This window comes from Dicentrarchus labrax, unplaced genomic scaffold, assembly GCF_905237075.1.
Source record: "Dicentrarchus labrax unplaced genomic scaffold, dlabrax2021, whole genome shotgun sequence".
Classification (NCBI taxonomy): Eukaryota; Metazoa; Chordata; class Actinopteri; family Moronidae; genus Dicentrarchus; species Dicentrarchus labrax.
Genome location: NW_026136720.1, coordinates 25635194 through 25661518, shown reverse-complemented (window position 1 = coordinate 25661518; position 26325 = coordinate 25635194). Strand labels below are relative to the sequence as shown.

Sequence of the window (26325 nt, the reverse complement as noted above, 5' to 3'; positions counted from 1 at the left end):
TGTTGACTTTTTGTCAAGTACTGTATGAAGACAATAGGTCTCACAATTGATTTTGTTATATGTAATTCTTGTATAGAATTGGTTCATAAAAACTGAATAAGAGAAAAGAAGAGAAACCGTGACCTCTGACTTGTTGTTACTTATGTGCAAACCTTTGTGCTTACCTGGAAGTCATGCAAGAGTTCAGGGCAGAGGCGGCTGTACTGTGGCAGCAGATCTTTGGGTCTGTCTGGGTCAGGACGAATACGAAGTTGGTTGAGGTCAGTCTCCAAGTCTTCATCCTAGACAGAGAAACACAAACGGTGACTCTGGTGTAAGGGCTTAATACCGTATTGATCCGAATATAAGACGATATTTTTTCCCTTGAGAAATGCCTGAAAATGACGCCTCGTCTTATATTCGGGGTCTAAGGAGTAACCCATGTAAAACAATAGGTAGCGCCATATGAGCGCTTTTCTCTCCGTCAGCGTTTAGTGCAGTGTGACCCTAACGTGATCCTGTAAACAAGCATGTACAGTAAACAAGTCGGCTGGAGTGGGTGTGTTAGCCTTCATTTGCATAAGCTAGCAACAACGAAAGTGCGAGTGAGGAGGAGGAACCCAGTGATGCGGAGGATGCAGCTTAATGAAAGAAAGAAAAAAAAAACTGTTCGTGGTGTTTTTGGATGTTATTGTTCTCACATTTTGCAGACTGTTCTGACACTGTCAAGAAAATGTGCGCCGTTTATTGCACAAGTTAAGCCAGTAGCCTTATGCTCGTTTAATTGCACTGTTATATGGCATAGAACCGTGAAGTGCGTTCTGCGCTTTGCCTATTTGCGGAGCTATAGAAGATTTTATGTTTTTTTTCCCCCGCATGATAAACTCCAAAGATGTTGAAATGTACAAGGAAAACAATGAATTTTTTTTTTTTATGCAAATGAAATTTTGTCCAAATAAAAAGTATTTTTCCAAATATGGGTCTTGAAAAAGAGGGGTCGTTTTATATTCAGGGTCGTCTTATATTCGGGTCAATACGATACTAGCCTTTATCAGCTTCTTTTTTTTTTTGCTGGAATGACCACTCCATCTATCTCGTCTTTGTCCTCTCTCTCTGTTTGGCCAGGCCGCAAACAACACAACATAAACAGTCTGTTCCTGACTGAGGTCAGTAGAGTTTCCCCATTAGCTATTGCCCTTTCAAAATGACTAGGTAGGGATGGGAAACAAGTTCTAGTTGAGAAATGATTCCAAATGTCCGGATTCATCGGAATCGTATGCCTCTAAGCTTATCAATGCCTTTTATCAATGCTGGCATGTCTTTCGTACTGTTACATATTGCAATACAGTGATGTCAAACTTGTGTCTACTGCTGAAAAACTTGCAACAAGTCATGGTGGAGAGGAAGAAATGGTCTAAAGCATGGCTTAATTTTATGAAGAAAGATGACAACAGTGCTAGTCGTAATGCCTGTAAAATTATCATTTCAAGTAAGGGTGGAAACATCTTTCTACAATATGATAAATATCTGTGTAATGAAGAGTCTCTATTCTACTCTATATATGTGTATTTTTTTCACAGAGAATCAATAATAATAAATAAAGCTGCAAGCAGCGATGAACGGGCCCTCGCACTCCACGCAACTCGGGGTGTGCTGCGGCCGCGTCACATGCCGTCGTAACACGTGCCGACCACAACATGAAAATTTTGCGGAAATCAGATCATTATTGCAGCACTTACTTCCTGTTGCCAGTAGGTGGCGCTCTCACTATATCTGAATATTGTCATGTAGACATGTTCAAGGCGGGACCCTTATCAAACGTGTGAAGTTTCATTGAGATTGGAGTGTTGAAGATGTCCGTGAACACCGGAGACAGCTGTTCAGAACAGTGCTTCAGGCTGGATGGAGAGACAGAATCTGGAGGCAGAGAGTCGTAACTGTGGTGGAGGAGGAGGGATTCACAGAGGTGTGAAGTTGTGGAGTGACCCCCGCTCCTGCTGAGCTGGGGGGAGGGACTGGTGAGGTGGGGCTGTTGAGGGGTGTCACGGGGGACGGTGTCAGGACTGCTCCTTTGTCTGTCGAAGCGGCAGTAGAACTCATTCAGCTCATTTGCCAGGCGCAGGTCATTGATGGAGTGGGGGGTTTTCAGGCGATGGCCTGAAATTGTGCACGTTGTCTAAGGAAGACATGGAGAACTATGGACCCAAGCTTGGTGTCAACCGGACATGCCAATGTGGAGAAATGGTCCACTTACTTTTTTGACCAAAAATTTACAGGAAGTGCAAATTTTATAACGCAGGGCTCCAGACTAACTTTTTGCATTGGTTGCACTTTTTTTTTTTTTTTAGGTGCACCAGCACAAAATGTAGGTGCACCCAAATATTTCCCTGCGTTGCCTTTAACACCATATGGTCACCTTTTTATTGCTCTCCATAACTTTAATATAATGTGAATGATTTTTAAACAAGAATAAGGTGTAGAGAAATGCTTGTCTTTATTTGAAGCACAATTATATATAAAAAGAAAAATAAAGTGTTTAAAGTGCTTCACTGAGCTGAAATTGAACATTTCAAACTAAAGCACTAAGCAAAATAAAACATTTCCAGATAAAAGTGCTCGTGCTTAAATTGCTTCACTGAACTGAAATTGAACATTTCAAACTCAAACATTTCAAGTAAAATAATTATTAATGATAATAATAATGATTACTCCTACCTGCCGCTGAAATGTAGCTGGGAGAGGGGCCACTTTCTCTACACACTTGTCACGGCATATCGTGTGTTTTTTAGACATGTTATGTTTTTTTAAAGTTTCGATACGAAAGTTGTTGACCCGCTCACGAATGCACTATTTCCGCCCCTATTCTGACCACACTCCTGACAGTACACGCAGTGCATTGTGTTACGTCCTTTGTTGTACCTCAGCCAGGGAAATTGTTTATTTATATTTTGGCCTTTTTAATTTGGGTCTCGGAGCCGGGCTCTTTCCAAGACTCGTTTGTCTCCTCCTCTGGTTCCGAGTCTGATGCTGTCGCTGAAGGACCGGGGCTTGGCATCTCACCAGGGACCGAGGAATCCGTGTCTTGACGGGATGGACACTACCATGAGTGTGTGAGTTTGGTCACAGGAGAACACAGAGAGATGGTGCGCTTGCGAAATAAACTGTTATGTTTTCACCTGGGCAGCGTCAGGTGCACCAGTGCGACCTAGAAAAATTATTAGTCGCACTCTTAAAAATTTTGGTTGTAACGTGCTTATTTTTTGAAATACCAAAATTCTTCAAATTACTTTTTGCCAGGACGGTCCCCAGGTGATAACGGAACAAAATTATAAGCGGAAGTGGACGTGGCCTATATGGAGAGATTCAGCTCCATTCACCGAATGCGTGGATATAAGGTTGTTGAATATGCGACAAACTATACAGAAGTTATTAGCCTAAACGCACTTCTTATGATAGCAGCACCAGCTAGTGGCCCACTTTGCCAAATAAAATTGAGTTTTCATATATGTTCAGGGGGGCAAAAACGCAGTCAAAGGCGCTAAAAATAATAGGTAAGAAGAATAAGAAACATAGCAAATACAATAGGGACCTCCAGCGGTCGCTGGCTCGGTCCCTATTAATAGCCTTTACAGATACAATAGGGCCTTCGCACGATTTGTGCTCGGGCCCTAATAATAATAGCTAAGAAGAATAATAAGTAACATAGCAAATACAATAGGGACCTCCAGCAGTCGCTGGCTCGGTCCCTAATTACAATAGGGCCTTTGCACGGTCAGTGCTCGGGCCCTAATTATCAATTTCCATCCCTAGTGACATCCCACCTCCATACCTCGCCAATGTGTCAAAGCACAATAGCACAGAACAGTAAATCATATGTGCACATAGTACAGAGATTGTACAATATCTGATATTCACGATGAATAACAATTTACTGTTTATCCGACCACAAATTATACAAGAATTAGGTTGGAGAAACAATAGAAGAAAAATTATAGTGTTTCTGGGGGCCGGGCCTCTGATGACTTGTTGTAACCGATGACTCCTTTCAGCCATTAACGGCTACGTCTGCATTTACAGATTTGTCTACACATTACAAATCTCAATACATATTTAGAGATCCTTTTACACATTTAAAAATCTGATTACACAGACACGGATTAAGATACAGCTACACAACTCTCCACTCACATTTTTAAATAGTCTTCCTACAATAATGGCCCCATATATTTACTTTAATTTGTTACCTGTCTGTCTGTAGACTTAATCCACTGTAAAATGAACTCTATTCGAAGGATTCTAATCGATGCCTTGATCACTCAGTGTTTCCTCTATGTTGATTTTGGAGCAGCGGCCCGCCGCTGTTAAATTTCTGCCGCCACGGTATCAGAAATGGGGCAGACACACAATGTAGTCACGGTTGCCTTTTAAATGATCCTGCCGTCATAATGTACCCCCGTTGGCTGCTGCTCACATTGCAATGTAACAACAAGTAGAACTATTCAGAGGTTATTGGGGCTGTCCAGTTTAACTCCACATACTGTTGTGTTGATGTAGCTTATTGTCAAAATGTTCGCTTTCTTCCAAGTCGACTATTAAACTAACAGCTCCACCAAAAACGTCACTGCGGTGGGTCCGTTTTAATTGGACAACGTTCAATCACTTACTTATCAAACATCTGGAAACATTAAAACGGTAAATATATTGTTTGTGTCGCAGCGAAGTGTCAATTCTGTTTCGGACGGGCCTGCCGCCACTGCTAAAAAAAATCCTAGAGGAAACACTGTCACTTTACTTAACTTTGTGCACAAATACCTAGAAGGTCCTGTCACACATGCCAGACTTATTTTTAGATTTCTCATTAGCATTCAATAACATTCAGCCATATGTTTTAGCAAAGAAACTGATTTTTGATTTTAATCTTTATATAAACTTGGTGGGCTGGATTGTAGAAATTTACAATGTAAGTCTCAAAGGGTGAGAGTAAATGGCTTTCTGTCCAAACAGCGCTCCTCTTCCACTGGCTCTCTTCAGGGCTGTGTCTTGTCCCCTTGCTTTACATTCTTTACACCAATGACTGTAGAAGCCAGCACGGTGTAACCAATTTTAAGGATAGACCACGGTCAGAATCAGAAGACACCAAATTCGTTAGGAGCCAATACGTTGAGCAGCAATAATTAATCAGGCAGAGGAATAACTGCTGAGTAGCCACTCTTGTATTTTTACATTGAATAAAGAGAAATGTTCAATTTATACAAAATTATAAAAGAAATACCCAAATGACCAGAAAACAAAAAGTGTGCACACTAAAAGTAAGTAAGAGTGTCCGTTGGGGCCCTTCAAACTGAAAATTATTGCAGGTGCACCTGATATTAAATGTTCATGGGAATGAAGTGTGAATGTGGGTGAGTGTGTACATGTGTATCTCCTTGTCGGTGTCATTTCTTCAAAGGTTTTGGCTCGCCATCTGACACAATCAGGATAACGTCCTGGTCCTCAAATCTTCCTGTCCTCTCAAAAAACCTGATCTATAAACAAGGTGACATCTATTATACTCTCATTCTCAGATGCATCATTAAAGGTTTAAATGTCATAATGCTACATATTGCATCAAACCTCATACATGTATCTTAAATCCTAATAAATCTCAAATCTTCAGTTTCAGTTGCACAACATTAAACATTCAAAAGATATCAGTTCAAATATGAGGACTAAACATTCAAGCACTCACATGGGTTACTGTTCATATGAACAGTGTTTCAATAAGGCTCACGGTAAGTAACCATAAATATTCAAAATATATCATATCCATATCAAAACTTTCAGAGGTATCAAAGAAGTGTGCTTAGAAACTGCACCAAAAATTACCCTCCTAGTTACTTTAAACTCACAATTGAAATAAAATAAATTTCTTCAGTAGCTTGCATTTACAAAATAAAATGTAACTTCACTCTCATATGACTTATCAAATTACTTCTTATTTTAAATTGGCAATAACAAAATAAACAACTTCCCTTTTATATACATCGGCATAAAATAATAGACACAATATACATGGTCAAAACATTGCATCATTATTCACCTCAGTTCACTACCATAAATATTAGTACCGCCACCGCTTTTGTTAGCACACTGAGAAACAGAAAAATAACCCCAGAGCAGCTAAGAGGGACACGTTTCTCGCCGTTGCTCTGTGTTTCAAAGCCGAGCACGTCGATGTCGGGGCGCTTGCAGCGGCTTACAAGATGGAAGCTAAGTGGTTAGCCGATGTAACTCGTGTCACTTGGCTCCGGACTCCCAGTAGGTAAGTGCACTGGTCTTATCTTTCTCCTATCACGGTTTAACTCCGGGTTTTTCTCCTTTTTTTCCGTCCTTTTAGCACGTAGCTGCGCTCCTTCTTGCGGCTAAGATCCAAGAGACCCGGAAAAAACAACGCGCCTGCACTTCCCCTCCGAGCTGACAAGCTGAACGTGGCCTGCCTAGCCCCTGATTGGCTGTTGAGGGCTAGGTACCCCCCACGTGGGGTTATGTGAACTGACTGATGCATTCAAATAGAATAGGACATTTAAAACTTTGCAAATGTAAACAAATACAAAATAAAAATAAATGCTCTCTTCTAATTGTGTGTTTTTCCACCTGGGCTACAATGGGGAAAGGCACATCCTGAAATTTGATTATGTTATCATCCTGCTCCATAAAGATGTACCTGATCATGCACTGGTGGTGGATGACTTTGTTAAGCTGTGATGATGAGGAAAATTCTCAAATTAAGCTTCACAAAGACCAAGGATATTGTCATTGATTTCAGAAGGATATCAACAGGGGCGTAGCACTGGCCACCCCTGGAACCTGATTGGACACCCTGGGTGCCACCCCAGTTGATTGACAGGTCACTGCATGTCACGTCGAAAACAAAAACATTTTTAGACGCAAACAGAGAAGGCAGAATAAACAGATAACCATGAACAGGAAGGGAGATATTTCCAACTTTTTTGCTAAAAAAAACAAATCAGGCACAGTTCAGGAACAGACAGACCCCAGCCCAGATATCAGCAGCCCGGGCAGCTCCCATCATGAAACTAGCCAGGCAAGTCGTTCATTAACTCTCATACCAATGGCATCTTTATTTGATCCTTGAGTGTTGCGTCTAGTGTCCTTGATGTGCAACCTTCTCTTTGTTTTGCCAAGACACCGACTTTTCCCACGGGCGTTTTTAATTTTCTGAATGAATGACGGTGCGCTGGTTTAATTGCTACGCCAGAAAATGAAAGTGATACTTAGGTCCATTTCCTCCAGCCACTTTCTGTTCGTCATAAAGCTCTTCTTTTATACCAGTGTTGGCTCCAGGTTAGCTCAGTTGGTAGAGCTGGCGATCCATGTACGGAGTTGCTGCATTGGCCCGGGTTTGAATCCAAACTGCGGCATTCCAGGATTTTCCTTTATTAGGCCTAGTATACGTCCCCCCTCATAATACCTTGACCACCCTGTGGCCACCCCTTGTATAAAATGTCTAGGTCCGCCACTGGAAATCAACCCACCCACCATCTCAGACCTTCATCAAAGGAACTGGCATTGAAATTGTTGAACGTATAATATGTATAAATGTATAAATACCTTGGAAAAGTCATTGTTAAAAACTTGAAATTTGAAGTAAATTTTGATGCAGTCTGTAAGAAGGGACAGCAACCTTTTTACTTCTTTAGGAAGTTCAATGTTTTTAATGTGGAAAATTGTTTGTTCCTTTTTTTATAAGCCATTTATTAAATCTGTTGTCACTTTTTCTGTGATTGCTTGTACCAAGCACTTGCTTGTAACAAGCAACCTGAACATAAACCATAAAAACCACATTGTTAAGGTTGCTGGGAAGGTGATAGGTGTCCATTCACACTCCCAGTTGGCTATCTTTGACCTGCAGGTTCTCTGCAAGGCCAGGTCCATACTGCCACCTTCACCTTGAGTTTGAAACTCTTCCCTCAGGCTTTAGATTTAGAGTACCAAGGCTGAATTGCAATAAGAGTAAAATTCCTTTATTCCTTGTGCAATATCCCTGCTTAATTTGCACATGTAATTGCAAATGTTCTTAGCATTTAATTTGCACTTGTAATTTTAAAATCCTATTTTAGCATAGAATCATTTTTGTGTTTTTGGTACTTTCTTTTTGTCTGTACTACTACAACTGTGTTCTTTTTTGTTTGTTTTGTTTGTGCCCTTGACTGCAAATCAAGTTCCTCATTTGGGATAATAAAGATAACTGAACTGAACTGAACTGAACCAACACCACTTTGCTCAGCCCACTCCTGTTCACACTGTGCACCCATGATTGTAACCGCCAACATGGAGAAAACTCTGTTGTGAGTTTGTGGATAACATGGCCATCATCTGCCAGATTTCAAGCAATACTAAGATTACTGGCACTCATCTACCCAACTTCAGTGATAGCAGTGGGGTGAGGTGCCTAAGCAGAATTTTACTATTCAACCTTGCATTTTAAAATTAAATTTAACTTCAGTGCATGAAATAGGCCGGCACGCACCAGTACAGAGTACTAGCACTTTTTTGTCAACATGAGTACCCTTACTTCTTATTGAGTACCACCACCTCTGGTGAGCATGGCCGTACCCACCATTGCTAGTATTTTATGCCAGAAACATGAACTCGGAACTGTACTACCCCAAAGTTTAAAGTTAGAAATGTATGGGACCCCAGCATATAGAAACTGCAGAATGCTAGTACAACATTTCAGTAGCTGCTTGGCTGATTTGGATAATATTGGAGTGGTTTTAGGGGTTAGTTAGGATGCTGAATCCATTTCTGATATTTTCAAAATTCAAATGGCCATTTAAACCGGATGTGTCATATATAAACTCCCTGTGGGCCAATTTTGATTAACATTTAGTAAAATTTATATGAATGGCGGGCAGAGCATTACTAAGCTACTAGCCAGATTAACTAATTTGGGAAAGTGTATTGTCATCTTATGATCGGAGCACCGTTCAAAGCTTCTTTTGTCACCCATAGATGTTATTTACAAAGTGGGAAAAACCCAAGCCCTTCTTAACATAACAGCTTACTGGAGGATTTTCAGTCAGGATTTAAAGTGTGTCATAGCACAGAGATAGCACTGGTGAAAGTTACTAATGATCTTTTAATTACATCAGACAATAGACTTGTCTCTGTACTTGTTTTGGTAGATCTTAGTGCTGCATTTCACACCATTGACCATCATATTTCAGGGCTCCAGAGTGCGTCCAATTTGGTGACTGATTTTGGCGACTAATAATTTTTCTAGGTCGCACTGGTGCACCTGACGCTGCCCGGGTGAAAACAAATTTATTACGCAAGCGCTGTGTTCTCCTGTGACCGAACTCACACGCTCATGGTAGGATCATATCGTGTTCTAAACCAATAAGAGACAGAGCTCGGGCCGGTCTTTGCCTCTGAATGGCTGTGGTCCTGTTCACCGTGCTAAATTGTGTGTGTTTAAAAATTGCGCGCGACCTGAGCGTGAGAGTAGCTGATTAACTGAAACGGAAAAATAAAATAAACGCGACAAAACGAGGGAAAATGAAGAGAGGCAGAAATATTGAACGTTTTTTCATTAACGAAACCAAGCCTACAACCAGCCCTACTACTATAATCCAATCCATCCCCTCTTCTGAGAGTCCATCCCATCAAGACACGGAGCCCTCGGTCCCTGGTGAGATGCCAAGCCCCGGTCCTTCGGCGACAGCATCAGACTCGGAACCAGAGGAGGAGACAACCGAGTCTGGGAAAGAGCCCGGCTCCGAGACCCAAATTAAAAAGGCCAAAATATATTCCTTCAGACAGGACTGGCTGAAACAATTTCCCTGGCTGAGGTACAACAAAGGACATAACGCAATGCACTGCGTGTACTGTCAGGAGTGTGGTCAGAATATGGGCCGGAAATAGTGCATTTGTGAGCGGGTCAACAACGTTTCGTATCGAAACTTTAAAAAAACATAACATGTCTAAAAAACACACGATATGCAGTGACAAGTGTGTAGAGAAAGTGGCCCCTCTCCCAGCTGCATTTCAGCGGCAGGTAGGAGTAATCATTATTATTATCATTAATAATTATTTTACTTGAAATGTTTGAGTTTGAAATGTTCAATTTCAGTTCAGTGAAGCAATTTAAGCACAAGCACTTTTATTTGGAAATGTTTTATTTTGCTTAGTGTTTTAGTTTGAATTTCAGCTCAGTGAAGCACTTTAAACACTATTTTTCTTTTTATATATAATTGTGCTTCAAATAAAGACAAGCATTTCTCTACACCTTATTCTTGTTTAAAAATCATTCACATTATATGAAAGTTATGGAGAGCAATAAAAAGGTGACCATATGGCGTTAAAGGCAACGCAGTGAAAAATTTGGGTGCACCTACATTTTGTGCTGGTGCACCAATGCAAAAAGTTAGTCTGGAGCCCAGTATTTGTAGCAACCGATGATGTAATAATGGCCAATAACGTAATAACTTGCCAATAATGTAATAACGTTTTTGAGCCAATAAGGTAATAACATTTTGCCAATAATGTAATAAGTTATTACATTATTGGCTGGTTATTACGTTATTGGCACAGCATTAAAAAATTCTTAACCTTAGGGCATATTTGAAGGCTTATAATTATGGGACAAAAAGGGTTACAGACATGAGACCAACTGTTATAGAAAGGTTTTGACATGGGCTATAATGTGAGCATAGTCACCAAGGGGGGGGCACTGTAGGATATGGTGTAAAAATAAAAAATCCCCCATTGAACAAGACAATATTTAAAGTATGATGCCAAAAATGTGTTTGACATCCCCTCAAACCCCTGGAATGCCACCAATTAAGTATTTACAACTTCCAAATTTAGGTAAAACCCTGGATTTAAAAAAAACTACCACCCCCTAGACCCCTCTTTAGTACTTGTGTTGACGTCAGCACCCCAGTTGTAGTTCCTCCGTTTTATGGTTGTGGAACGTATATCTACCCAATATATCAAATATCACACACTGTCTAATAAATAATTATACTGCATGTATATGATCTATGCTAAGAAAAGACAACAATGATTGTTTAATGAAGATATTTTAACTAAAACAGAAGACCAGCGCGCCAACTGCTCTGCTCGCGTGACGCAAAGCGGACTGTCCTCATCTCCATAGTAACGGCCAATGTTGCTATTTCCGCTATCAAAAATAACTTCATAACTGAAGGTGTGATTATTAAAAGCGACATATTTGACGTCAATCTACTGTAGTGCTGCGTTATAAAACACAAATATCTTTAAGACAAGAGATATTTAATTTTCCATTATGTGGAATCTGGGGCCACAGCTATGCTAGGCGATAGCAACTACTATAGCTAGCCAGCTAGTTAGCTATGCTAGCTAGTCAGTTTCACAGCGAGATCTGAAAAATCTTCACAACAATGAGCAAGCGAGTGATTATGTACATTCACTGAATGAATATTATGAAAATAGAATATATATTTCTCGCTGGAAATGTAATCAAAACGCATATTTATTCAGAAACTAACTCCAAATATTGATTTTTTCACTAAAAATGAGAGAAACGTCCACCATGTAATTTGTTCTCACGGCCGGGATCTTGAAAGTCATGTCACTTGGATGCAAAACAATATGAAACGAATGTGCAGAAAAAATTTAACAGTCGTACAGTTTAAGGGCAATTATTGTAACCCCTCTACGTTTTTGCACTATGGACCAACGTAGCCAGGGTACGTTTTTATGAGACTTGGTTGCTTACAAACATATTTAAGGAGAGAGAGTGCTGCATAATACATACCCTTGATGAATGAATATGACGACTATGCCATCCACTATATCTATTTTTGATGAGCAAACTGCACAAAAACTACGAAAAAATATTTTATTTCCAAGAAATGCAGTCCTATTTATGTATTATTACATTATGGGCTGCAGTTATTACATTTCAAAGGATTTTTTTAATGCTGTGCCAATAACCAGCCAATAACGTAATAACTTATTACATTATTGGCAAAATGTTATTACCTTATTGGCTCAAAAACGTCATTACATTATTGGCAAGTTATTACGTTATTGGCTTTATTACATTTAAAATGGCCAGAATTATTACGTTATTGGCAGGTATTACATTATTGGCTGTTGTTACATTATCGGCTGCTACAGTCTTATTTATCAGATAAATCTTAATTTGTAATAATGACACCTCCATGCACACTAAAGTTAGTCATGGAGTTCCACAAGGTTCTGGGCTTGAACCAATTCTAATCACATTATATACAGTGGGAGACATAATTATTTGATCCCTTGCTGATTTTGTAGGTTTGCCTACTTACAAAGAATGGAACTATGTATAATTTTAATCATAGGTACATTTTAATATTGAGAGACAGAATATCACAAAAAAAATACAGAATAACAAAATCATATAAATCTTATAAATTTATTATCATATTTTTTGCATGAAATAAGTATTTGATCCCCTACCAACCAGCAATAATTCTGGCTCCCACAGACTAGTTAGTTTTCCATTAAGAAGCACTCCTAATCTCAACTCATTACCTAAAACACCTGTGTCAACTCGTTACATCGTTATGTAGCTGTATAAAAGACACCTGTCCACACAATCAATCACATTCCAACGTCCACCATGGGCAAGACAAAGGAGCTGTCTAAAGACATCAGGGACAAAATTGTAGACCTGCACAAGGCTGGGATGGGCTACAAGAAAATAAGCAAGCAGCTGGTGAGAAGTTTACAACTGTTGGAGCAATTATTAGAAAATGGAAGAAACACAAGTCACTGCCAGTCTCCCTCGTTTTGGGGCTCCATGCAAGATCTCGCCTTGTGGGATAACAATGATCATTAGAAAGGTCAGGGATCAGCCCAGCACTACACAGGAGGAGCTTGTTAATGACCTGAAGGCAGTTTGGACCACAGTCACGAAGAGAACCATCAGTTACACACCACACCGTGAAGGATTAAAATCCTGCTGCATGCGCAAGGTTCCTATGCTGAAGAAGGCACATGCACAGGCCCGTCTGAAGTTTGCCAAAGAACACCTGGATGATCCGGTGGAGGCTTGGGAGAAGGTGATGTGGTCAGGTGAGACCAAAATAGAGCTATTTGGCATCAACTCGACTCGCCGTGTTTGGAGGAAGAGAAATGCTGAGTTCAACCCCAAGAACACCATCCCCACTGTGAAGCATGGAGGTGGAAACCTTATGCTTTGGGGGTGTTTCTCAGCTAAGGGGACAGGACGACTTCACCGTATCGAGGGGAGGATGAATGGGGCCATGTACCGGGAAATTTTGGGCGACAACCTCCTTCCCTCAGTGAGAGCACTGAAAATGGATCGTGGATGGGTCTTCCAACATGACAATGACCCAAAACATACGGCCAAGGCAATAAAGGAGTGTCTCAAAAAGAAGCATATTTAGGTCCTGGAGTGGCCTAGCCAGTCTCCAGAGCTAAATCCCATCGAAAATCTGTGGAGCGAACTGAAGCTTCGAGTTCCAAAGCGACAGCCTCTGAACTTAAAGGATTTAGAGAGGATCTGCAAAGAGGAGTGGACCAAAATCCTTCCCAAGATCTGTACAAACCTGGTGAAAAACTACAACAAACGTCTGACCTCTGTGCTTGCCAACAAAGGTTTCTAATAAATATATAAAATTTGTACGATGTTATTCTGGATTTTTTGGTGATATTCTGTCTCTCAATATTAAAATGTACCTATGATTACAATGATACACAGTTCCATTCTTTGTAAGTGGGCAAACCTATAAAAATCAGCAAGGGATCAATAATTATTGCTCCCACTGTAAATACCTGAACACCTCATTTGTTGAAGTTCCTGAACTTGGAGAGACAGCGATACCTGTTGAGGGCATTTGGTTATTAATTTTGTCTTTAATAGTGATAATTTTATCATAAAAGAAGCTCATAAAGTTGTTGCTACTGAGGGTTATGGGGATACGTGGCTCAATAGAGCTGTGACTCTCTGTCAACCTGGCTACAGTGCTGAAGAGGAACCTGGGGTTGTTCTTATTTTCTTCTATTGGTCCTGAATAATAGGCTCCTCTAGCAAACTATAGGTTTTAAGGCTATCTTGTCAAATTGAGCGATAGTCTAATAATTTGGAAGAGCGCCATTTCCTTTCAGATTTCCACGCTTTTTGCTTAAATTGGCGGTTTGGTGGTTGTACCACGGTGCTAGCCTCCAATGTTTTAATATTTTCCTCTTTATAGGGGCGATAGAATCTAATGTTGTTCGTAGTGAGCCTGCAGCACTATTAACAAGATGATCAATTTGGGAGTGACTAAAGTTGTTATTGGACTCTGTTATATTCAGACATGGCATTGAATTAAACATTGATGGAATCTCCTCCTTAAATTTAGCTACAGCACTGTCAGATAGACATCTACTGTAGGAAGTTTTTTCCTAATGGTTTGTAATCTAATAATTGAAATTCAAAAGTTATTAAATAATGGTCAAATAGAAAAACATTTTGTGGAAAGACTATTAAATGTTCAATATCAATGTCATATGATAGAACGAAGTCAAGAGTGTGATTAAAACAATGAGTGGGTTTATTTACACTCCAAGCCAATTGAGGCTATTAATGAGATAAATGCATTACTAAGGCTGTCGTTGTTAACATCCACATGAAAATTCAAATCACCTACGATAATTACTTGTCTGATTTAAGGACTAAACTAGAGTATGGGCCAGGAGCGCGGTACACTATAGCAAACAGAACTGGCTGCAGTGTTTTCCAGGTCGGGTGAGAAAGACTAAGAACAAGGCTTTCAAATGAGTTATAATTTAGTTTAGGTTTAGGGTCAATGAAAAGGCTCAAATCATATATGGCTGCTACTCCACCTCCTCGGCCGATGCCTCGAGGAATGTGAGTATTAATATGACTGGGGGGGTGGATTCATTTAGGCTAACATACTCTTCGTGGCACAGCCAGGTCTCAGTAAGACAAAGTAAATCAATATCATAATCTGATATAAATGCATTCACTAGAACAGCAGAGACTTGATATTTAACAGCCCACATTTCATTCTTTTATTTTGTGCTACTGAGGAGTTAATTAAAATTTTTATTAGGTTTTTATGTTTAATTCCTCTTTTTATTTCTTTAAATAATTTAGGTGGTTGGGGGACAGACACAGTCTCTATGGGGTTTTGGGTGGGTGACTGTTTTCATGGAAGTGCAGAGTGTGTAAGACAGCAGCTCTGCTTCCTGGTCCCAACTCTGGATTGTCAGGTTTTAGAAATAAACTTTGTCATATTCCTAGATAAGAGAGCCGCTCCGTCCAAAGCGGGATGGATGCCATCTCTCTTAATCAGACCAGGTTTTCTCCAAAAAGACTGCCAGTTATCTATGAAGCCCACATTGTTTTCTGGACACCATCTCGACAGCCAGCGGTGGAATGACATAACATGCGGCTATACATGTCATCAGTATGAGTATGACATTGTTTTTGCATATCTACACACCGACGATTTTTGTGACCTCCGATTGGCGTAATTGGGTGTCATTACCGCCGACGTGAATAACTATTTTACTATATTTACGTTTATCTTTAGCCAGCAGTTTTAAATATGATTTGATGTCGCCCGCTCTGGCTCCAGGGATACATTTAACTATGGCCGCTGGCTCCGCTAAATTCATGTTCCTAACTATGGAGCTGCCAATAACCAGAGTTGGTTCCTCAGCGGGTGTGTCGCTGAGTGGGGAAAATATATTGGAAACATGAACCTGTCGGTGGTGAACCGTGGGCTTCTGCTGTCTGGGGCTATGCCTCCTTTGGACAGTCACCCAGCCTCCATGGCTTCTTGGCTGCTCGGGAACTACCAGTCGACAGCTAGCAGAAGCTACCTTGGGTCGGCCCGCATCGACTACTGGGGGCTGGCTAACTATAGTGGCTAAAGATATCTCTGTGGTGTGGTGCCGTGCCTCTTGTTCACTGAGCCTTGCCTCCAGCGCAGTAAATAAACTATACTTAATACCATTATCGCTAAAGGAGGCAGATGAATAGCTAAACATCTGACACACTGAGCAAGACAGAGCAGAGGGAGAGGGAGAAGTCATCACTTAATATTAATGCTAATTCAATTTAATTCAATTTTATTTGTATAGCGCCAATTCAAGTTTTCTCAGGACACTTTTCAAATAGAGCAGGTCTAGACCAAACTCCTTATAACATTATTTATAGAGTTGCAACAGTACCACCATGAGCAAGGACTTGGCGAATGCTAATGAAGCTAGCGTGTGAAAAATGAACGAAAAGTCGCTAAAAGAAGGAAGTAGCTCCTTAGATAGAACTAGTCTACATTTAAATGTTAAGCAGGTAAATAACCGCTGTAACAAGTAAAACAGTAACTTTTTAGCATTCACTGGACAGAGCGAACGTTACAGCAGAAAACACTGTACACAGCAGGTAGGAAATGACTCAGTACACTTACCGTTGCACGTCACGAACATAATAGCATAGTTGTTGCTATTGTTGTTGCTGTGCACCTTTGTCTATGTCTCTCTCCTTCTCTCTTTACCACCAATCCCCTCTACCTCTCTACCACCATCTATCTCTCATACTGTATTTTTCCAAAATAAAACTTTTCCGGGTTCACAATGGGGCATTATTGGTTAATAAAAGTCATGACATAATTACTTTGATGCTTTGATGCATGCCCTAAAAGCCCCCGAATGCCCCAAATACGTTGGTATTTCCAAAACAACTGCATAACTGTAATAATATAATATGATAATTTAATATTATCTTATATAATTCCGACCATAAAAGCTCAAAGGGAACAATGGAGCGTAATAGTGAATAATCTAACCAAAATTGAATCTCTTTTCTTTCAGACCAAATAGAGTTACAGATTATATTATATTATGATATATTATGTTAGATTAGATATAGGGAGGGAGCTGTGACACTTAAAGACTTTGGACAAATAGTTTGTAGATACACACATGATTCACAGAGATGGTGGAACACATATGAACATCTGTCTTTTCCCGTGTACCACATGCTACCACACTGGGAATGCAGCATTAGTCACTGCATGCTATAAACTAATCATTCTTTGTATATCCTGTATGTCTACTGAGCAGTGTCTGCCTAATCAAAGGAGAAAAACTAGTACAGAGCTAATTTCACATATTCACTTTATGCCATGAATATTGCGCACTTTTACTGAGTGATGGCAAAGCCCATTGAACAGGACCTAACGTATTCATACACATTCACACACCGATGTACAGCATCAGGAGCAATTCTGGGTTCAGTATCTTGCTCAAGGATGCCTTCCGACTAGTGGACGACCTGCTCTTCCTCTGAGCCACTGTCCCAGTGACGATGTGATGTTTCATATACTGCCATACCAGTGCATAACAGAAAAATCTGCTGTAACTTTTCTGTGTCTTGTGCAATAGAGAATGTGAGAAATATCTCTTTTGAACACTTAAATAAAAATTAACTTTTATACATTTTATGTCAGTGTTTGTACAACTAACAAACTTTGAAAAGTAATCAGTGTTAAAGTTTTATTTTTAAGTTCAGTTTTTTTCAGTTTTTTAAAAATAGTTAACATTATGCAAAACCACCCAGCACTACAACCAACAGGCAATTAAAATTCCCATATTTTAAAGACATAATAAAAATGTAATCACATAGTCCTTATAACATTTTTTCAAATGTAATCTGGCTTGATTATAGTGATTTCATTTGTTTTTTGTTATATATATATATATATAATAGAATATAGAACAGCCCTGCATGCTGACACATTGATTTATGTCACTGGATATTTTCTAGATCTAGATGGATCTACACTATTTACGCAGATACCATGAATTTCACAAAAGACAACAGGTTTGTTCAGAATCATCATAATTCTTTTTTTAGTTGCATCATTTGGGTAATGCATTGAAAACCATGATTTGATAAAGACAATACTTTTCCCTCTCATGGTGGTCAAAGTGGTTTCCAGGTGATTTCTTTATTGTGTGTTGAATAGGTGGTGCCAGAGCATCAGGTATGAGGAAGTTAAATTATTATGAGGATTGGCCAAAAAACACTGCACATCTTGACTTGTCCTAAAAAGTCTACCCAGACCAAAAGAGTCAAAACACATCATCTACTTTAAAGAACAAAGTGAGAGAAAGCATGGCAACAGAAAATGCGACAAAGCCAGCACAAACTAAAACTTTTTGATGGTTTTGGGGAGCCCTGTCTAAAGACCATTGCAAGTAAGTCCACATTTGACATGAAGTCCCTGAGTTTGGCTGTATTTGTAAGATGATATCAAGTTGATCTTGTTACTGCTTTTATGTGGCTATTTAGTCTAAGATAAGTCAATTTTAATGCCAAAGGGGGAACCACAAGTCATATTTTCATCATAAAAAGTGCTCTTGTATTTTGTAATAGCCACCATAATATGTAATTATTGAAACGGAAATGTGTTACATACACGTAGTGAATTGTTACAAAATGTAGGTGTTACTAAATAATGAAGTGAAACTTTGTTATATAATGCAGACTTATTACACAATTTGTTGTTACTTCAGAAGAAGAAACAATTGACGACAATAACAACAACAACCTTATCACACTTCAGCAGTTACCTTGTTTGTCTGGTATTATGGTATTTTGGAAATTATATGGTTTAGTATATTGAATATTTAAGGCAAACACATACACACATACCAATCATAGGTGAAGATTGATAAATGTGGCTATTACTATAATAAAAGAGAACAAGATGTGGTAATAAATGAAAAGTTGTTTGGGAGCTGAAAGAGCCATCTCTTAGTGCTGAGCTTAGCCAAATGATCTGGCTTACTGAACGTGAGTTTGCAGGTTGTTATCTTTATCTACCTAAATTCTCAGCTCATTGACTTATCCTTCATGAATGAGTGTTCTCAGTTCACTTAGCAAGCTGAACAGAACATTCAGTCATCTTTCACTTCAGTGATTAGGACACACAGTTGAAGCTCCATTCATAGTGATTCAGTATTCTGAAAACAACTGCTGTGCCCATCACTAACATGCATATAGGGCCACATAGAGCCACACACTTACATAGTCTGTCTCTTTGTTATTTTCAGCCTCCTCATCACTCTCATCACTGCTCTCATCTGGATATAACAGAAAAAACAGTGCAGCCAATGTCAGTGTCCTGTATCTGTGTGTCTGTTCAGTAAAGTGAACACTGTAAAATCAACAGTGTACAAACGTAAATACAATAGCATATTGTTTTAAATAAAAGGTGATTTTAAACAGTCAAAAATAATGTTAAGACAAAAACAAGGAATTAGTGAAGACTAAGGATGCCTTGAAAATGTAAGCCACTCAGTTATACGAGATATGCACTTGGAATATGGACACTACATCCAAATACATTTAACAATACATTAAAAATAGGAATGCTCCATCAAATAACAAAAGAAGCTGCAATGCACTCCATCAAATATTATTAGGTTTTCTGTTATTGCTTAAAAGTGTCTTTTCTTTATATATATTACAAATACACAGATTCAAGGCTGTAACTGCTTTCAAAGGGTGCTTCTGCTACAATACCTGGAGTCACATCGATATCAGGGACAGTATGAGGTCTTCCAGGTAGGGGGAAGGTGTATGCAGACTGATCTGATGTCAGTGGTAGAGGAGTTTTAGGAAGGCACTTCCTCATCAGCTGTACAGAGGGCTTCACCAGAGACTCCAGAGCTTTACTCAACATACATGTCTGCCCAGAAACAAGCAGATAACATTTAAGCAACATCATCAGTCAATGATGGAACACAGGCTGTTAAGGTTCCTGCAGGGGAGTAGAACAAAAATTATGTAAATCAAAAGGCTTTTTTCCATTAATGGACTGAGTTTGTTCTGAATTACAAACATGCTGATTCTGATTCTGATTCAATGCTCTGTCAGCTCAGTCTCACACTTGATCAGTAACAATACAAATATTTCTTTCTGACCATTAAGGCTAGATTTATCAATTTTTAAGTGGTTGTAAATAATTAACCCATGGTTATAGGTTATATTTAGAGGTGAGACTTGTGTATAGTGAAGAACAGAATAAAAGAACAGTGATGGCACAATTCAATTCCAAAGAAATTGAGTTCAAAGTTAGCAGAAAAGTATGATGCTGTAGGTATCACTTGGGGACGTGCAGGGTTCCAGCCCTAAGCGTCCTTAATGGACACACCTGCCAGAAATAGCAAACACAGGACTTTACCTAAGGAGACTGCTGTCAATGTCCCAATAAACCAAAGCACGTAAGGTAGCTTACAGTGTTAGATACAAAAATATAACCAAGTAGTTCTTATGCCTAAACTTTTTAGTTTGACCGTGTTTAAAAATTAATTGAATATCTTTTACCAAAAATGACCATATCTGTAGCTTAGGATTTAAATATTTTGATCTCAGCATAGAAGAAGTTGGTATCCTTCACTTTTATGCAACATTAAATAAACCAGCATGTATATTTAAAAGCATTTATTTAAAATCATAATAAAGCAAAAAACAAAACACACAATATGCTATGGAAGCATATTGCATTCACTCGGAAAAAATGTTTTTTAATTATTTTCCTGTTTTACGGGGTAATCTTTTTCTGTTTTTCAAGTGATTTTTTTAGGTTTTTCGTATTCCCCCGTTTTTCTGAGTAACGGTGATTCCTGCCCGCACATACATGCTCCTTCTTCAACTATCAAGTGCCTGCGTAGAGTCGAAAAACTATCCCCCATTGTCTTAAACCCAGATCGAAGCAAAACTTAAGTGAACTATACAAGCCGGTCATGTTTGTTTCCGTTAAATCGAGCTCTCAATAAAGGAATGAATGCGTCTATTGTTTCAAATGCTCTTTAAACTCAGAAAAAAAAAATTGTCAGAAAAACCAACCAAAAAAATTAATTACTCTGAAAAACAGAAAAAAAAATTACTCCAAAAAACAAACCAAAAAATTAATTACTCAGAAAAACACAAATAATTACTCAGAAAAACAGACCAAAAAAAAAAAAAAATTTACTCAGAAAAACACAAATAATTAACAAACCAAAAAATAAATTTTCAAGGGAATGCAATACGCTTCCATAATATGCAACTAAGTTCCAAATTAATAGTTTAGTGTATTTTAATATAATAAAGTTATTATTTATAATTATATTTGATAATTGATCATTTTGATAGACAAAGTTAATTGATTGCACCTACAGTTTGGTGCCCGTTTAAACAAACAACTGAATATTATTTGGACCCAACTTGACTCAGATCCTTGGTTAGAACTGATGCAAGGAACCAAGTAAACCTGTGCAGACCCCTGAATCAAAGTAGCTGTTTACAGTATTACTTTAATTTTTAACAGGAAAAGGTGGATTTGAACTTTACCTGTGTAGTTTGATACAGCACTCTAAGGCCTCCCTGGGATATGAAAGCCTGTCTGCCTGCAGTACTGTGGGTGACCTTATGGAGGCAGAGCAGCAGTGCATAGCAGATTGATAGGGCAACATGTTGAGTATCCTTGCTGTGCCAGTCCTCGTAAAGCCGCACAAGGCCAGAAATATAACCCTTAGATACCACGGAGCAAACGTTATCCTCTGTGAGGGAGACACACAGACAAACACAGGAGAGGGAGAGAATGAAATCAGTATGTTCCACTCTTTCATCTTCTGTTGACCTATACTTTATAAATGACTGACTGGACAGAATGTGCACACAAATCCACACAGAATCCATTAATGTATGAGATTTTGATCTGAGATCTGAGATTCCAAACTATCCAATTGGATAGTCAGTCACCTGCTCTGCATCCAATCTGATCCACACAAAGCAGCTCCATAAACGCTTTCATTTTACAAAACTGAATCAACAATAACAAAAACGTCACACAGCTCTATATATTTTTCTGTGAAGACAATATGTCACTGAATTTCTCATGTAGGTTACTAGGACCCTAAACGTAGACCTGTGAAGCCTCACATGGACTTGAGACTCTCTGACCCAGTCGTATAGCCGTCACAATTTGTCCCTTGTCAAAGTCGCTCAAATCCTCAAGCTGCCCACTTTTCCTCCTTCTAACACATACATTTTAAGTACAAAATGTTCATTTTCTGCCTAATATATCCCACCCACTGACAGGTGTCATGATAACGAGATAATAAGTGTTATTCACTTCACCTGTAAGCACTCATAATGTTATGGCTGATCGGTGTAATTCTGCAGCGTATCTTTTGAATTTGCATCTGGGGGAATGTAAACAGCAGCAACAAGATAGTGATCATAATATTGTTTCTCAGGACACAAAAAGAGCAGGTCTAGACCGTACTCCTTATAAAATTATTTACAAAGACCCAACAGTAGAGGGGTTAAGAGAACGGATTCATCACATTTCATTTAAATATATTTCATTAGTCAAAATATCTAACTCAAAACAACCTCTGAAAGGTTTTCTCTGAACTCCAAATTTCAGTATGACTCTAACATTCCCAGACCATATGTATTTATGTACCTTTTTATCGGCAACTGTCGAAAAAATAAATAACTGACCCTTCCTTCAAGTCCCAGTTGAGCTTCAGTCAACATTAATAGTAGAAAATGAGAATAACCACAGATTTCTCTTCTGCACTGTAGCCAGGCTGACGGAGAGTCACAGCTCTACTGAAGCATGTATCCCTATAACCTTCAGTAGCAATGACTTCATGAGCTTCTTTAATGATAAAATGACTACTATTAGAGACAAAATTAATCACCAGCTAATTCTTAAGTAATTCTTGAGAAAGTAGCCAAACAGTTGTGTGACTTTGAACATCTTATTTGAGGATTTTCAATCAGGATTTAGAGTAAAACATAGCACAGAGACAGCAGGGGTGAAAGTTACTAATTACCTTTTAATTACATCAGACAATGGACTTGTGTTGTAAGATCTTAGTGCTGCATTTGACACCATTGACAATACTATTCTATTACAGAGACTTGAGCATCAAATTGGCATTTAAGGAACTGCACTAAGCCTGTTTAAGTCCTATATATCAGATTGTATATGTTATGATGAATCCTCCATGCACACTTAAGTTAGTCATGGAGTTCCACAAGGTTCTGTTCTTGGACCAATTCTATTTACCCTATATATGCTTCCCTTAGGCAACATTATTAGGAATCACTCCATTAACTTTAACTGTTATGCAGATGATACCCAGTTATATCTATCGATCAAGCCTGATTCAATTAATCAATTAGCTAAATTACAAGAATGCCTTAAGGACTTAAAAACCTGGTTGTCCTGCAATTTTCTAATGTTAAACTCAGACACTTGGCCCCAAACACCTCCAAAACTCATTATCTAACGATACAGTTACTCTAGATGGTATTACCTTGGCCTCCAGCACCACCGTCAGGAATCTCAGACTTATTTTTGATCAGGATATGTCCTTTAACTCCCACATATAGCAAACCTCTAGGACTGCCTTTTCCCACTTATGTAACGATGCAAAATTCTGACACATCCTGTCACAGAGAAATGCAGCAAAAGCCCATGCATTTATTAGTTATAATAGAGATTACTGCAACTTCTTATTATTAGGCTTCTGCATTAAATCCATTAAGACGCTACAGTTGATTCATAATGCTGCGGCACGAATACTGACAGGAACTAGGAAAATAGATAATATTTCTCCTGTATTAGCTTCTCTGCACTGGCTCCCTATAAAATTCAGAATAGAATTTAAAACCCTTCTTCCTCACCTAAAAAGCTCTTCATGGTCAGGCACCTTCATATCTTAAAGAGCTCATAGTACCCCACTAGAACACTGTGCTCTCTAAATGCAGGGCTACTTGTGGTTACTATACTCTCTAAAAGTAGAACAGGAGCCAGAGCCTTCAGCTACCAAGCTCCTCTACTGTGGAACCAGCTTCCAGTTTGTGTTCAGGAAGCAGACACCCTCTCCAGTTTTAAGAGTAGGCTTAAGACGTTCCTCGTTCCTTGATAAAGCTTATAGTTAGGGCTGGCTCAGGTGAGTCCTGAACCCTCCCTTAGTTATGCAGTTATAGGCCTAGACTGCCGGGGGACTTCCCATGATGCACTGAGCTCCTCTCTTCCTCTCCCTCTCTTTCTGCACACATGCATGTCCCATTAACGCATGTTACCATCTTCTGTTCTTCCCCTAGAGTTTTTGTGCTTTCTTGTTTCGCAGGTTCTCATGGATCATCCTAGTGGTGCCTGTTGCCATGGTCCTGCTTGATCCCCACTGCAATAATATCATTGTTATTATTATTATTAGTATTACTATTTTTCATCCCCTATTGTTGTAGCTCTTATCGTCGTCGTCGTCGTCATCAGCATCATTAGTAATAGTTGTCACTATCCAATAAAAGCCCCAAAAAATAATAATAATAAAAAAAAGACAACCACATTTTGAAGATGATTTAAGGAGGTATTCCACCCTAAGAGATGTTTTTGAGCAAGTGTATAAAGCAACCTCCAAGCATGAGAGAGTTTCTGCTTGGCAAGCACTGGAGAGCATACACAAATCAGAGGGAGAATCTGAAAATGTTTTCTCTATAAACCACACGTCACACAGTAAAATAAACAAACTAACCGATCAAGGCAACTCCTGAGGTAAAATCCCTGTTTGTATCAGATGAGTCTGGTCGCTTTGAAGAGAGCCATAAAAATTACCTCAGTTCCCTGATGGAATGGCCAAGTCATTCAGTTCAGTTGAGAAATTGCTCCTCTGAATCATGTCCGAGATGTTTGTACCTTTCTCTGTAATATTGTTTAAACTAGCACAGCATCTTAAAACTGGATAAAAATCTTCTGACAGCTTCTGGCACACAACCACAACACTGACGCAAAGGGGATATGACACCATTTACAGGCGACCGATGAAACGCACTGTTACCTAAATAAAATTACAGAATCCTCTGGGTTTGAAAACTGTTAGAAACATTTAGAATAATGTAAGCACACGACTCAACTACATATAGAACATAGCTCTAGTGTTTATCCACATTTAAATGTTGAAATGTTACGGTTTATAGCTTTAAACTTGTTTAGAAGGATGACAACTTTTGAGGGGGGTCAAATTTCTCTCTCTTATATTTGGGGGGCATCTGATGAGATTTAGTTATTCCATAACTGTCTTTGCTGCACATTAACCTATGAACATTATAGTTATTCTTATAAAGCCTCTTGTTGGGCTAACTTCTAGTCAGTGAAGACAGAGAAACAACAGCTAAAACAAAAAGGGAGCTGTAGACAAAGTAATTCATCATTCATCAGAACTAACATAATAGCATTAATAGCACTAACATGAATCAACTAGAAATTTGGAATAGGCACAACTTAATTGTCTAAGTGGATGAAACTGTTATCGGTGAGTCACAAAAAAACACTGGGAATGTTTTTGTAGTTTGCCAATTTTGCAGATAAGCCCAGCTTCAATATTTTTATTTCAAATTTGAACAATCAAAGCAGTGTAAATACTGCTGTTCAGAAATGTACTAAAAGCTGCTTTGGATTCAGAATGTTTAGCTATTTTTTCAGGTCCTCATTTGTTCCTGAAAAGCAAAGACGCTGCAGTGTAGTGGGTGAGATGCCAAACACAGAATAAGTGTTGTTTGATTAAATAACTACCAAAGTAGTTTTGGATCAGGTGGAAAACTAAATTTAAAATATTGGTCACCAGGAAGAAAAATACTTTAAATCTACAAATATGACTTGATATTAGTGTAATTGCTGCCTTTATGTTCAATCCAAACACTGCATTAGAGATCAAAGTGAAACACCGAGAGCAGGCTCATTTCGATGTTCTAGTTTATGAGTGAACACAGTCCCCTTGATGTTCTGTGCAAATTGGCACTTTGACATGAAGCGCAGTACAATATTGCATAAATCATAAAAAAGCTTAGAGCCTTCCAAATCTCCCACTGCCACTGGAATAGTCACTATCTAAACTGTCACCATACAAAAATATGTCATTGACTTCTGACAAGAGAAAGACTAAAGGTTTTGACCGAGAGATCATGCTACGAACTGAGGACAACCAGTGGAAAATTTTCTTCTTTTTTTTGAAGTAATTAATTATTTTTTTATTTTTTGTCTTTTAATATATATACACAGACACACACACACACACACACACACACACACACACACACTTACAGTTTTATCTATCTATTTAATTTTAATTTTAATATATTCTATTTTTTTTAACACACACACGCTTACTATTTTATTTATTTTAATTTTTAATATATTCTTTTCATTTTCCAAAACGCACACACGCTTACTATTTTATTTATTTATTTATTTTAATTTTTAATAT

At 38.7% G+C, this 26325-nt stretch overlaps 1 protein-coding gene and 1 long non-coding RNA gene across 3 annotated transcripts in view; one reads left to right on the top strand and one right to left on the bottom strand.

The window, feature by feature from the left end:
- LOC127353683 (cytosolic carboxypeptidase 4) overlaps window positions 1-26325 on the bottom strand; it is a 194130-nt gene that overhangs the window by 112577 nt on the left and 55228 nt on the right. For both annotated transcript variants that reach the window (XM_051383150.1, XM_051383151.1), the window contains exons 8-11: window positions 21392-21600; window positions 19580-19745; window positions 19082-19137; window positions 165-281 (exon numbers count right to left, since the gene is read on the bottom strand). In XM_051383150.1, coding sequence (XP_051239110.1) covers window positions 165-281; window positions 19082-19137; window positions 19580-19745; window positions 21392-21600 — 548 coding nt within the window. The remainder of the gene's footprint in view (window positions 1-164; window positions 282-19081; window positions 19138-19579; window positions 19746-21391; window positions 21601-26325) is intronic.
- The window catches only part of LOC127353806 (uncharacterized), a 102068-nt gene that overhangs the window by 45113 nt on the left and 30630 nt on the right, over window positions 1-26325 (top strand). The window lies entirely within an intron of this gene.